We start from the raw sequence: 12,461 nt of genomic DNA, 5'->3' as shown, positions 1-12,461 counted from the left end.
GTCACCGTTTAAACGACGATAATTAAAATAGTGTCATGAGAACTAAAATACCGAAGAATATCCATGCAAAAAACACATGCGGATTGATAAAAAAGGTATCATCTCACTGCTAGGTGAATTAATCACTTTTACTTACATTAGAACTGTTTGAGTAGCAAACGAATTGGAATTAAATACATGGATTCAAATGATTTCAGTACAGATTTTAAACGTACGTGTCTTATAATGTGTTTAAGAAATTTTGAAAAATGTGTTTGAAAAATCACTAAGTAGTAAAATTCCTTATGGGCTGAACTAGTATGCCATGATAATTACAATTATCATTTGTATGCTTCGAACAGTTTTCTGTTAGAAAATTAGTGGGATATTAGTTAACCATTTCAAATAAATCTTATTTCGTTACTAGTACTCATGATGAAAATACACTGTCCTACACTTGTTAGGTTGGATTTATGTTGCAATTCTCACTACTGACATGCATTAGATAGTATGTATGTTTGGCTGAAAGCTCAGGAATAAAAAATTGATCAATTAAATTAAGGTGGCCCACAAACGACAAAACAATTATACACACCGATCTATCATTACCTCGACAATTAGCATCTGCATAGGAGATATACCTCTAGGAACACACTATTAATCACAGTAGTAATAATTCCGGTTTCATGTCTTGTCCGTTTCTTCTACACAGGAACCTCCAGCACGGTATAAATCATGGTCGGGCAAGTCGTAGTAGCCGCCACTACAACAACGCTGGCGCCACCGGTCGCACCGGCAACGATCTCGTCCCGATAGGCGGCACCAAAGCAGTCGATCGGTAAGCTAAACTCTAGGACTCTGGTTAGTTGTAACGCGCGCACGCTCATTCAAAGGTGTCGTCAACGAACAACGAATCTATGCGATCAGCTCTCAGTAACGCGAACTGTCGAGTGAACAACTAATTAGGAGAAGGAATAGATCTTATCTTCTAATCGATTTATTCCACGGATCGACACTCATTGGCTGTCAAACAGCAGCTATTAATCAACGTGCAAAGCTTGTTGTCACCTTGCTAAAGTTCCATTAAAGAATGAACGAATATGTTTTCACTTGTAGGTACGGATCAAGTAAAACCCAGTACATGTACGAACACATTCAGAGTGGGTCAATATCGCTACCGAAGGGGGGACGCGCGTTCCTCGAGCCGGACCAGAACAGAACTTTGGCGTACACGGCCAAGCTGGACACTACGGCAAGTATGAACCTGTTTTATCGTTGAACACCATAACCACAACCGTTTGCATGCAGGTGTACCGCCAGAAACCCCCGTTGCACAACAGGAACCGTAACCAACGTCAACGCCACACGGACAGTTGGTCAGCTAATCGCCGGTCGCACGACTCTAGCGTTAAATCAACCGTTGTCAACGGACTATGCATCAAGTGTCCCGCTGAGAAAACGGCGATAGCACGCAAAGGCCTGGACGGTGTGCTGATCGAACCACCGATGCTGACAACATGTCGCAATCAACCGATCTCGCGTGACCTGTACGAACTGGAAACGCTGTTCGGAACCAAGTTCAACTTCATCCTGCCACACTCGAACGGTGCTGGACCGTTTTCCTTTCTGGCCAAGGTTATCAACAAACGCACTGGGAAGTCGATACTGACGTGCGAGCTGCGCTACAAGGTCATTGTCAAACAATGCGGACGGTATCATCCGAAAAATAAGGACCTGAAAATGGCTTGCGACTTAGGGCACATATGGGGATCCAAATGTACCTTCCACTGTCGAAACGATGGCTTTTTGAGCAAACAGAACGCGTATGTGGAGTGCACCGAGGATCAAACCTGGGAAGGTGACGAACCGTATTGCGTCTACAATGGTAGGTTCATCTTTAAATCGTATTGCAACTTGTACCAACTAACTTTAATTATTATTACCGCAGATGTATCGGATGATTACGCATACGACAGTGACACTGCCTCTAGATCGGACTGCACCTATCTGATTCCACCGAACAATGGACGATTTGCGTGCGAATTGAAACCTAGTACCGAAACCTCGAATGACCTGTACGTCCCCAATGGGACAATGTGTCGAATCCGGTGCAATGACCATTACGATATCCCAGCCCATCTTCGAGCGGCATCCGTGTTCGGTTGCCACGAAGGGCGCTGGAACTCGACGATGAAGCCTTTCTGTCACAAAGTAGGTAGTGGAATACATCCCAAACGAAGATATGGATAGGCCTAATAGTGTACGAATACGAAATACTGTTTAGTTCTTCCCGGGTAGAATTCTTACAATAAGTCTTCCACGATCAGAAAGTTGTTCTACGGCTTCGATACTAAAGCGATTTTGTATGTGAATGTATGGATGTGAACGATATTTCATTAATAAATCTACTTACGAGTACGAGGATAACATTTATTTATGCGGCTTTGAGGGAGGAAAACATTGAATCGTTTAACTACCAAATGATTAAATTCAATGGGAGTGTTATTAAACAAAATAGCTAATATTATCTCATACGTTACGATTGCTAAGAGCATTTCTTGTTAAAAATGATTTGTTTTCTACCAAACATGACACTGTTTACATAGCTCGTAACGCATTTTTAGTTAAAAATAAATAGCGAGCTTATTTTGTAACAATAATAAATACGCCATATTTATCAAAAACACAGCAAAAATACCCTAATCTAAGAACCAAAAGAAATGCGCCCCAACAGTAGGCAACCGGCATTGCGAAAATGTACTGGCACTTTGCAAGCGGGTTCGCAACCATTTCAAAAGCTCTTCTAATTTTGATCCAGAACAGAGAATTGAATATTGTTGATTTGAAGTGAATTGTAAATTTAAAAACAAAATATTTACTAACTAACCTACTAGAGACAGTTTTTCAAAGTTTCTAACGGGAATCAAATATTCTTGGGAACGAAACATCAATACGAAGAAAGTTCTATCAATATCAAGATACAATAAAGAATTTTTCTTTTTCATTTGATTTTGAGGGGTGGGAGGGGGTTATAGAGTCTAACAGATGAAAAAAAAAACTATTTTTTGTAATTTTTTTTAGCTATCGTTCAACAAAATAAATTCGAATGTATTGCATAATTCAAATGTTTTGCATATTACAGAGCACCATTCGAACAACATTTTGTATCTTTTTCGTGGAAAAATGTTAAGAAATAAGCCTGTGAAGGAGTGATTTTTTTATTATTTTTTATGGTTGTTTAAAGTGAAAACTACGATTTTCACAAAAAAATCCGTCGTTTTGTAGCTATAAAACCTCAACCAAAGTAAAAAAAAGGAAAAGGAAAACGTTGGGGTTAGATATTTTAAATGTAGAAAAAGTGTGCAAAATATGAAACAAATTGGTGAAGTAGTTCCTTACAGAAGATGGACACGGAAACTTCAAAACCTTGAGGGTGCGCCGAGCTCTCGCCTCTTTGCAGTATGATATAAGCAAAGATAAAGACCCATAACTTCCAGAGTTTTGTTCCGATAGGCTTGGAAATTTGACAAACTATTCTAGAAATGTTTTTCTATAAGAAAAAACAAAGAAAGAATAAACGATTTTTCCACCCTTAAGGGGCGGGTAGGGTCTAACACTTTTGAAAAATCATTTATCTTTATATTTTCTTATAGTAAAACATTTGAAAAATTTTCTGTAAAATTTTCAAGCCTATTGGAACGAAACTCTGGAAGTTATTGATCTTTATCTATGACTATCTCATTATAGGAAGAAGCAAGAGCTCGGCGCATAGGCCCAAGATTTCTACTTCGATTGACAAAACATTCTTGAAATGTTTCGTTATAATAAATTATAAAATAAAAACTATGATTTTTTGAAAATGTTAGACCCTACGGGCTCCCTGAAGTAATTAATTGTTTCCATTGATTTTATAGACAAAAACCTTTAAACGCGTTTTCCTCGAAAGCAGTCGTGTCCATCGTCATTCAAAAACTACTCCACCATATTTTTTTTAATTTTGTACACACTTTCTACATATAAAAAACCAGACCCCAACGTTTTCCTTTCCGTTGTTTGTTACTTTGGAGAGGTTTAACAGCTACAAAATGGTGGATTTTTTCGTGAAAATCGTAATTTTCACTTTGAACAACCACCAAAAATTAAAAAAAAACAGAAACGTTGGGGTCTAGAAAACATGTACTCTAATTAGGCTGCGTTCATTTGTTCACTTCTAATTAGTTTGCGCTGAGATACAATGGACATCGTAAATCATGATTATTAAGAAGCGTTCTCAAAAATACCTCTCACCGACTTATTTCTCAATATTTTTCCACGAAAATATTACAAAATGTTGTTCGAATGATGCTTTTTATCATACAAAACATTTGATCTTATTTTGTTGAACGATAATTATGGAAAAAATTCGCAAAAATGATGATTTTTTTCATCGTTCAGACCCTACCCCCCTTAAGAATCGCTCACAAAATCGATTCCACATTGCCAAGATTAATCAAAAGAGATTAGCTGCTTTTCTCATGTCGGAAGGTACTGAAAACCCCTTAAACAGCTATCTAGTGGTAATTTACAAACAAAAACAGCGAATTGTTCGAAAAACAACTATTGTTCAAAACGCAAAAGCAGTTCTCTCCAAGCATTGCACAGTGGTTCAAAAGCCCAATTTCACGCTCTTAATTGATAACTCATTAAAAACAATGTTTTCGAGGTAAAGTAATTTCAGCAAAGTTGCTCAGAATTATAGGTGCCATCTTTTGAAAAAAAAAATTATGTAATCAATCCCCCTAAAAGTGAGATAGGTATATTATTTTAGCTCAGGGCCAACCTATGGGCTAAGTAACTTCGACAAAGTTGTGCAGAAAGTCATTTCAAACAAATTTGCAGAAGATATTATTTTCGTAACTTGAGTGTAATTCATGATATGATCTATTTTCTGAAAAGGGTGTCCTAAAACCAGTTTTTGTAAGAAAACATATATATTTTCAATTTATATGAGTTTTTCATGTTTGACGAAGTTTTTCATCATTAAAAACTGCAAAACTTTCTCAAACATACTATGCCGCTATCATTTCAGTTTAATGAAATAGAGCCATTTTTCGTGTCTTTTTTAACATAATTCCAACTTGTCTATCATCAAAAGGCGCACAAAGGTGTAGATGGGACTACTTACATATAAAACTACTTCAAAAGAGCTTTCATACCGTGGTTGAATTACTCGTCTGCGATCGTCTGCAGGCGAGATATGTTCTTTTCAAATATCCTTCTCCTTGACATTTGCTATGATAAGGTTTATTGTATATCAGATAAGATTTCACTATATATTCATTACCATAGTACTTGGCACAACATATACTTTTTTTGCACATCTAAGTCTATACATTGAAAAGTTAAGTAACTGCTTTGACCGTGACTATTAAAAAAGCAATCATCAAATCGAATGAAGTTATGTCATCTTCTGGGAGAGAAAAGTAATATTAAAACTAATTTTTTAGTTATTCATATTTATTTTAGGATAGCTGACAACGGTCTTCTCCAGCTAAAAGACCCCTAGCATCATCCGACAGATTCTTCTTCGACTGTTTTGGCCATCCACAAAAGGATCCGATGAAACCAAATTGCCAATTCGTGGGATAACAAGATACTCAATTTGGATTCTTTATTTATTTGAACGGTCATTTCGAATATTCCTTTAGTTGGGACAGTACTCGCATATGTCATGATGGCGCCACGTTACCCTATCAAAAACAATCAGTCTGTCATCTAGACTTAAGACAAGACCTGAAACTGGGGGGGGCTGCTTTTGTTCCAATTTTGGACCTGATTGGCTGATTTTGTAGGGGATAAAAATAATCCATTCATCAAAACATTGTTCACGTTTATTTCAAATCAAAGACCGATCCTAAAAATTTGTATGAGATTAATATTTAATATTTTTTAGCTACAGAGTTGCCATTTATACAGAATTATCTGAAATGAACTGATTTGTATACGTCCATGCGGATTTCATGCCGGATACAGATTGTACCTACTTCTCATCCTCCAACGCGAAACAATATCGAACGTAACAAATGTTTTGTTACCATAGTTACTTGCTTCTAGCCTGCTGCCACTTAATTTCGGGTGAAAATTACCAACACAATCTGTTGTATATGCTTTTTATGGAGTCGTTTAATTTCGCATGATTTCTGGCAACACTTTCTTGCAGTATAAAATAAAAGTTTCAGAAGTACGGTTACACTTTTTTTGAAACATTTTTAACAGTTTTTTATAACGCTCGATGTCTCTTTTAATAAATAAAAGTCGTAAATGTAAACGCGATTGTCTACTTTAAACCCGAAAGACACAACATTTGGTGTCAGAAGTGGGATAAAAGGCATAAATTCTCGGTCGAAAGTAACGCGTCCGTTTCGATCTCGCGAAATCAAGATGGCTAACGAAGAGCTAATGGCATCTCTTACACAAATGCTAGCCAACGCTCTAAAATCCTCTATTGAGGCTGTGGCAGTGGGGCAAGTGGATCAAGCCAGAGCCGCAGCGGCGCAGGTGAAACCACCATCATTTTCCGTTTCCGAATATCGGTCGTCGGACAACACTTCCGTGTCGGATTATTTTGAACGCTTTGGATGGGCGTTGCAGCTTAGTAATATTCCTTTTCCTCAATACGCACACTATGCTCGAGTGCACATGGGAACGGAACTAAATAATGCTATTAAGTTTCTGGTCAGTCCCCGCAATCCAGAAAACCTCACTTACGAAGAACTTCGTACATTATTAGTGAATCATTTTGACCAGGCAAAAGACAAGTACGTAGAGAGTATAAAATTTCGCGGGATTGTGCAACAAAATGGCGAGCCTGTCTCAAGTTTTGCTCTTAGACTTCGACAAGGTGCAGCACAATGTGAGTATGACGATTTTCTTGACAGAATGCTAATTGAGCAACTTCTGCATGGCCTTGGATCGCGTGAAATGTGTGATGAAATTATTGCTAAGAAACCCACCACATTCAAAGCAGCTTTCGAGATCGCACACACCTTGGAAGCCACTCGAAATACAACCAAAGAAGTACGTACTGCTCAGCCACATGCTGCTGAACCTGTCAGTAAATTAGGTTACGAAAGACCGAGAATGAGAAAGGCAATTTCGTCATCGCCGTCACAAAAGATGCGGAACATACAGTCATCTGGAGAATGTGATTGCAGTGGATGTGGTGGAAATCACCCGAGAAATCAATGCAAATTCCGCGACATAAAGTGCTACAAGTGTGAAAAAAAGGGCCACATCGCTAAAGTGTGTCGATCCAGTAGACAGCAATCACAGGAACGTACCACATCCCAGGTGGAATCCGAAGAAATATCAACCTCTGGAACGGACATAGTTCAATCGTTGAGTAAAATTCATTCCGTCAACACTTCCGGAAAACGAGTCATAGCCGTCACCATCGACGGGAAAAGGTTGGACATGGAAGTAGATACTGGTGCTCCGTGTAGCATTATTAGTGAACGAAAACTCCGTATCATCAAACCAACGTTTAGGTTGTTGGAATCGGACCGTCAATTTACCAGTTATACGGGTCATCGTATCTCTTGTTTAGGACGTCTTCCTGTGAACGCTAGTATAGGTTCTACTACACGTCGGCTTGAATTGTATGTTGTTAACGAAGATTACGACACGCTGTTTGGTAGAGATTGGATTTCTCAGTTTGTTCCCGAAGTGAATTTAAATGAGCTTTTCACGAAAAATGATCACGTAAAGTGCCTGGACTCTATTTCTGCTACCATTTCGACGCATCAACAGAAAGCTATGTTACAGTTGTTGTCTCACTACGATGATGTGTTCAGTGATATTCCCGGTACTCTCAAAGGTCCTCCGGCATCAGTACACCTCAAGTCCGGAACAACACCAGTATTCGCAAAAGCTCGAGATGTACCGTTGGCGCTGAAAAGCCGATACGCCCAAGAGATCGAAAAAAAGTTGAGGGCAGGTGTTTACGAACGAGTCGACTATTCGGAATGGGCATCTCCCACTCACATCGTTGTGAAAAAGAATGGAAATTTACGTATCACCGGAAATTACAAACCTACTGTAAATCCCCGGATGATTATTGACGAACACCCGATCCCCAAGATCGAAACCATTTTTAATCGCATGCAAGGAGCCCGTTTGTTCTGTCATCTCGATGTGACAGACGCTTACACTCACCTCCAAATCGATGCAGAGTTTCGACATGTCCTTACTCTCAACACACCAACACATGGATTAGTTCGTCCAACTAGAGCGGTATATGGTGCAGCAAACATACCAGCAATCTGGCAACGCCGTATGGAATCCGTGTTAAAAGGTTTGCCTAATGTTATTAATTTCTATGGCGATATCATAGTCTTTGCAGATAGTTTTGAAAATTTACTTATTGCACTGACAGCAGTTTTCGATAGACTGAAAAATTACGGTTTACGATTGAACCGTTCGAAATGTGTTTTCGCCACCCCGGCTCTCGAATGCCTGGGCCATAAGATCGATGCAAATGGATTGCACAAATCAGACCAACACATTGAAGCAATACGAGACGCTCCTCGCCCATCGAATCCAGACGAAATGCACCTGTTTTTAGGGAAAGCCACATACTATAACGCTTTTATTCCTAATCTTTCCACACGATCTCGATGTCTGCGAGAAATGTTAGGAGAAGAAAGTTTCGAATGGACACCAGCAAGAGCAGCAGCATACGAGGACATAAAATCTGCTCTTATCTCGCCACAGGTGCTAATGCCGTATGATCCGGATCTTCCTTTGATATTGGCCACCGACGCAAGTAAATATGGTTTGGGGGCAGAAAGCAAATATAGTCTTTCTTCAAACTGTTTATTATTTGAACATCGTGTAGTAATTCCCCCTGCTCTTCGACAGTCTGTGCTGGATGATCTTCATGTATCGCATATTGGAATAGTGAAAATGAAAGGACTTGCTCGTTCGTTTGTGTACTGGCCGGGAATTGATGCTGATATCGAGAAGGTAGCTAAATCGTGCTCCGAGTGCGCTCGTCATTCCCATGCTCTGCCGAAGTTTAGCGAACATCACTGGCTGTATCCCAATGGACCTTGGGAAAGGATACATCTAGATTATGCTGGTCCGGTAGCAGGTTCGATGCTGCTCATCGTAGTGGATGCATATAGTAAATGGCTAGAGGTAAAAATTACTAATACAACGACAACTGTGGCCACTATTCGTATTATGGATGAACTGTTTTCGAGTTATGGAGTACCTGTTACTGTTGTATCAGACAACGGTCCGCAATTTGCAGCAGCGGAATTTAAAGATTTTTTGCGCAAAAGTGGCGTTAAATTTCACAAGCAATCAGCTCCTTATCACCCAGCAACAAACGGGCAGGCCGAACGTTACGTGCAAACAACTAAAGACGCACTTAAGGCTATGGGAACCACTCCATCTACATTACATTCGAACTTGAATAACTTTTTGCAACGATATCGTCTAGCTCCTCATACTACCACTGGAGAGTCACCATCTATGCTGTTCATGGGACGTAATATCAGAACACGATTGGACTTAAACCGGAGGATGTTAAACAAAGAGTTACGTTAAAGCAAGAGACCAATTTTGAGCCATCTGTACGCGAATTTACCTCGGGACAAAAAGTGTTTTTTCTCTCAGGTATTTCCCATTTGGAAAAGTGGTTAGCTGGTGTGATTGCGACTCGCCTAGGAGATCTTCATTATGAAATTGACTACGATGGGAAACGCATCAAACGACACATAGATCAAATTCGCTCCAGAATTGATCCTCAAGGGCCTAAGACAACTGATACATTGAACACTGAAGATTTAGGTCAACAGAGTACTTCAAGGCGTGTCCATTTCTACAACAATGACGGGAGCTCTTTGAATGTGCCATCAACTCCAAGCAACTCCGGAAACGGAAATTCAAATCAAGCTTCTGCAGAGTACTACACTCCATCTGCAAGTCTGGACAACACACCGGTTTCTCAAGAGCCTTTACCGGTCACCGTGCGCCGTTCAACAAGAGACCGTCGTCCTCCTCGCAAGTATTCGCCGTAGATGATTCTTTCGAATGGAGGGAAGAAATGTTGTATATGCTTTTTATGGAGTCGTTTAATTTCGCATGATTTCTGGCAACACTTTCTTGCAGTATAAAATAAAAGTTTCAGAAGTACGGTTACACTTTTTTTGAAACATTTTTAACAGTTTTTTATAACGCTCGATGTCTCTTTTAATAAATAAAAGTCGTAAATGTAAACGCGATTGTCTACTTTAAACCCGAAAGACACAACACAATCTAAAACAGCCTAGATGACTACAAGTTCTTTTTACATCGGACCCGATAATGAACAAAAAACTAACTAAAAAGTATAAATATTACAGCAATGTATATATCAATAATCGGTTCCAAGTACATTAGAAGTCGTTATTCTGAACAACGAGGAGAAAAATAAATTGTTTCCTTCAAACTTTACTAAAAACGTTAAATATACTATCAACCAAATCCCCAAATTTATTGCGACGATTTTTCAAATATTCTACAAAGCCTGATGGAATCATTATACAGGGTGATTTTTTAAGAGCTTGAGAACTTTTTTAAACAATAAAACGCATAAAATTTGCAAAATCTCATCGGTTCTTTATTTTAAACGTTAGATTGGTACATGACATTTACTTTTTGAAGATAATTTCATTTAAATGTTGACCGCGGCTGCGTCTTAGGTGGTCCATTCGGAAAGTCCAATTTTGGGCAACTTTTTCGAGCATTTCGGCCGGAATAGCCCGAATTTCTTCGGAAATGTTGTCTTCCAAAGCTGGAATAGTTACTGGCTTATTTCTGTAGATTTTAGACTTGACGTAGCCCCACAAAAAATAGTCTAAAGGCGTCAAATCGCATGATCTTGGTGGCCAACTTACCGGTCCATTTCTTGAGATGAATTGTTCTCCGAAGTTTTCCCTCAAAATGGCCATAGAATCGCGAGCTGTGTGGCATGTAGCGCCATCTTGTTGAAACCACATGTCAACCAAGTTCAGTTCTTCCATTTTTGGCAACAAAAAGTTTGTTAGCATCGAACGATAGCGATCGCCATTCACTGTAACGTTGCGTCCAACAGCATCTTTGAAAAAATACGGTCCAATGATTCCACCAGCGTACAAACCACACCAAACAGTGCATTTTTCGGGATGCATGGGCAGTTCTTGAACGGCTTCTGGTTGCTCTTCACTCCAAATGCGGCAATTTTGCTTATTTACGTAGCCATTCAACCAGAAATGAGCCTCATCGCTGAACAAAATTTGTCGATAAAAAAGCGGATTTTCTGCCAACTTTTCTAGGGCCCATTCACTGATTTGCAAGCGTTGCTCGTTAGTAAGTCTATTCATGATGAAATGTCAGAGCATACTGAGCAAATAATAATGCATGAAAATCATAACCTCAAAAAATCTGAGCAAATACTAATGCATGAAAATCCTAACCTCAAAAAAATCACCTTTTATAAGACAAGGGGTAAACCGATAGCGAATAATACGCGCAGCTCAATATAGATCTCTATCTATTCGCTATCGGTTTACCCCTTGTCTTATATAATGATTCCATCAGGCTTTGTAGAATATTTGAATTTACTTATAGTGTCATGTCTGTTAGTCTGTGCTACAACTTACAAAAGCAGAATTTCGAAATAGATTCAAGATCAGATTTGAACATTTCGTTACTTTTTTAAGTCGTCGTTTATATGAGTGTTTGAACAATTTTCAACACTCATCACATTGTGATTCAGCAACCGGAAGTCGGATCCGGATGAAATTCAGGAATTCCATATGGGACCTTAATACCATTCATTTGAATTTAACTCTCCCCATCAGTATTGTCCATAGCATAGCAATTACAACGAGAGAATTTTCAAGGATGAACTAAATAATAAACTTCTACAAAAAAAGGTTTGATTGCTATTGGGTTTCAGAATCAATGGGCCACCACTAAACATCTTTCATCCTATGAAGTATGTGGACTCAGTATTAATTAAAATCATCATTCATGACCCAAACAGTGAAGTTCATAATTGCGAAAAGATGTATGAGTAAAATTTGATATAAGTTTGGAAGCTAACCTATAAAGTTACTATTTCATAACAATAAATCCTACCTATAAAGTTACCTAAATGAAAGTTCAGCAATTATTTTTCACTAAAATATTGGTTTTTTAAACAAAGCAAAAAGGAATGACTTCAATATTTTCCCCCGTAAAACATTGTGAAGGGGGTACAAAAAATTGTGCACGAGCGTGACCCTTAGAGAGAAGTGACAAAAAAGCCCAATAAAGTTTTATTAAACTACTGATACTAAGAATCCTTTTACGTCAGGACTCAAACACACGACAACAGGATTGCGAGACCAGTACTTTATACTCTAAACCATCGAACCAGGTTTAATGAGAAAGAGTTTGAAATTCCGGGTTTATTTATATTAAAGCTTTTCAAG

The 12,461-nt window shown here is 38.8% G+C and overlaps 1 protein-coding gene across 5 annotated transcripts in view; it reads left to right on the top strand.

Moving 5' to 3' along the window:
* Positions 1 to 2,663, top strand: part of LOC131434936 (uncharacterized) — a 76,170-nt gene extending 73,507 nt beyond the window's left edge. For all 5 annotated transcript variants that reach the window (XM_058602236.1, XM_058602233.1, XM_058602234.1 and 2 more), the window contains exons 4-7: positions 692 to 817; positions 1,096 to 1,231; positions 1,288 to 1,864; positions 1,928 to 2,663. In XM_058602236.1, coding sequence (XP_058458219.1) covers positions 692 to 817; positions 1,096 to 1,231; positions 1,288 to 1,864; positions 1,928 to 2,229 — 1,141 coding nt within the window. In that variant the 3' untranslated portion in view covers positions 2,230 to 2,663. The remainder of the gene's footprint in view (positions 1 to 691; positions 818 to 1,095; positions 1,232 to 1,287; positions 1,865 to 1,927) is intronic.
* Positions 2,664 to 12,461: the final 9,798 nt, after the last annotated feature.

Source organism: Malaya genurostris, chromosome 3, assembly GCF_030247185.1.
Source record: "Malaya genurostris strain Urasoe2022 chromosome 3, Malgen_1.1, whole genome shotgun sequence".
In the NCBI taxonomy this organism is placed as follows: Eukaryota; Metazoa; Arthropoda; class Insecta; order Diptera; family Culicidae; genus Malaya; species Malaya genurostris.
Note: the sequence above shows the minus strand (reverse complement) of the source record. Positions and strands in the feature narration are given on the sequence as shown.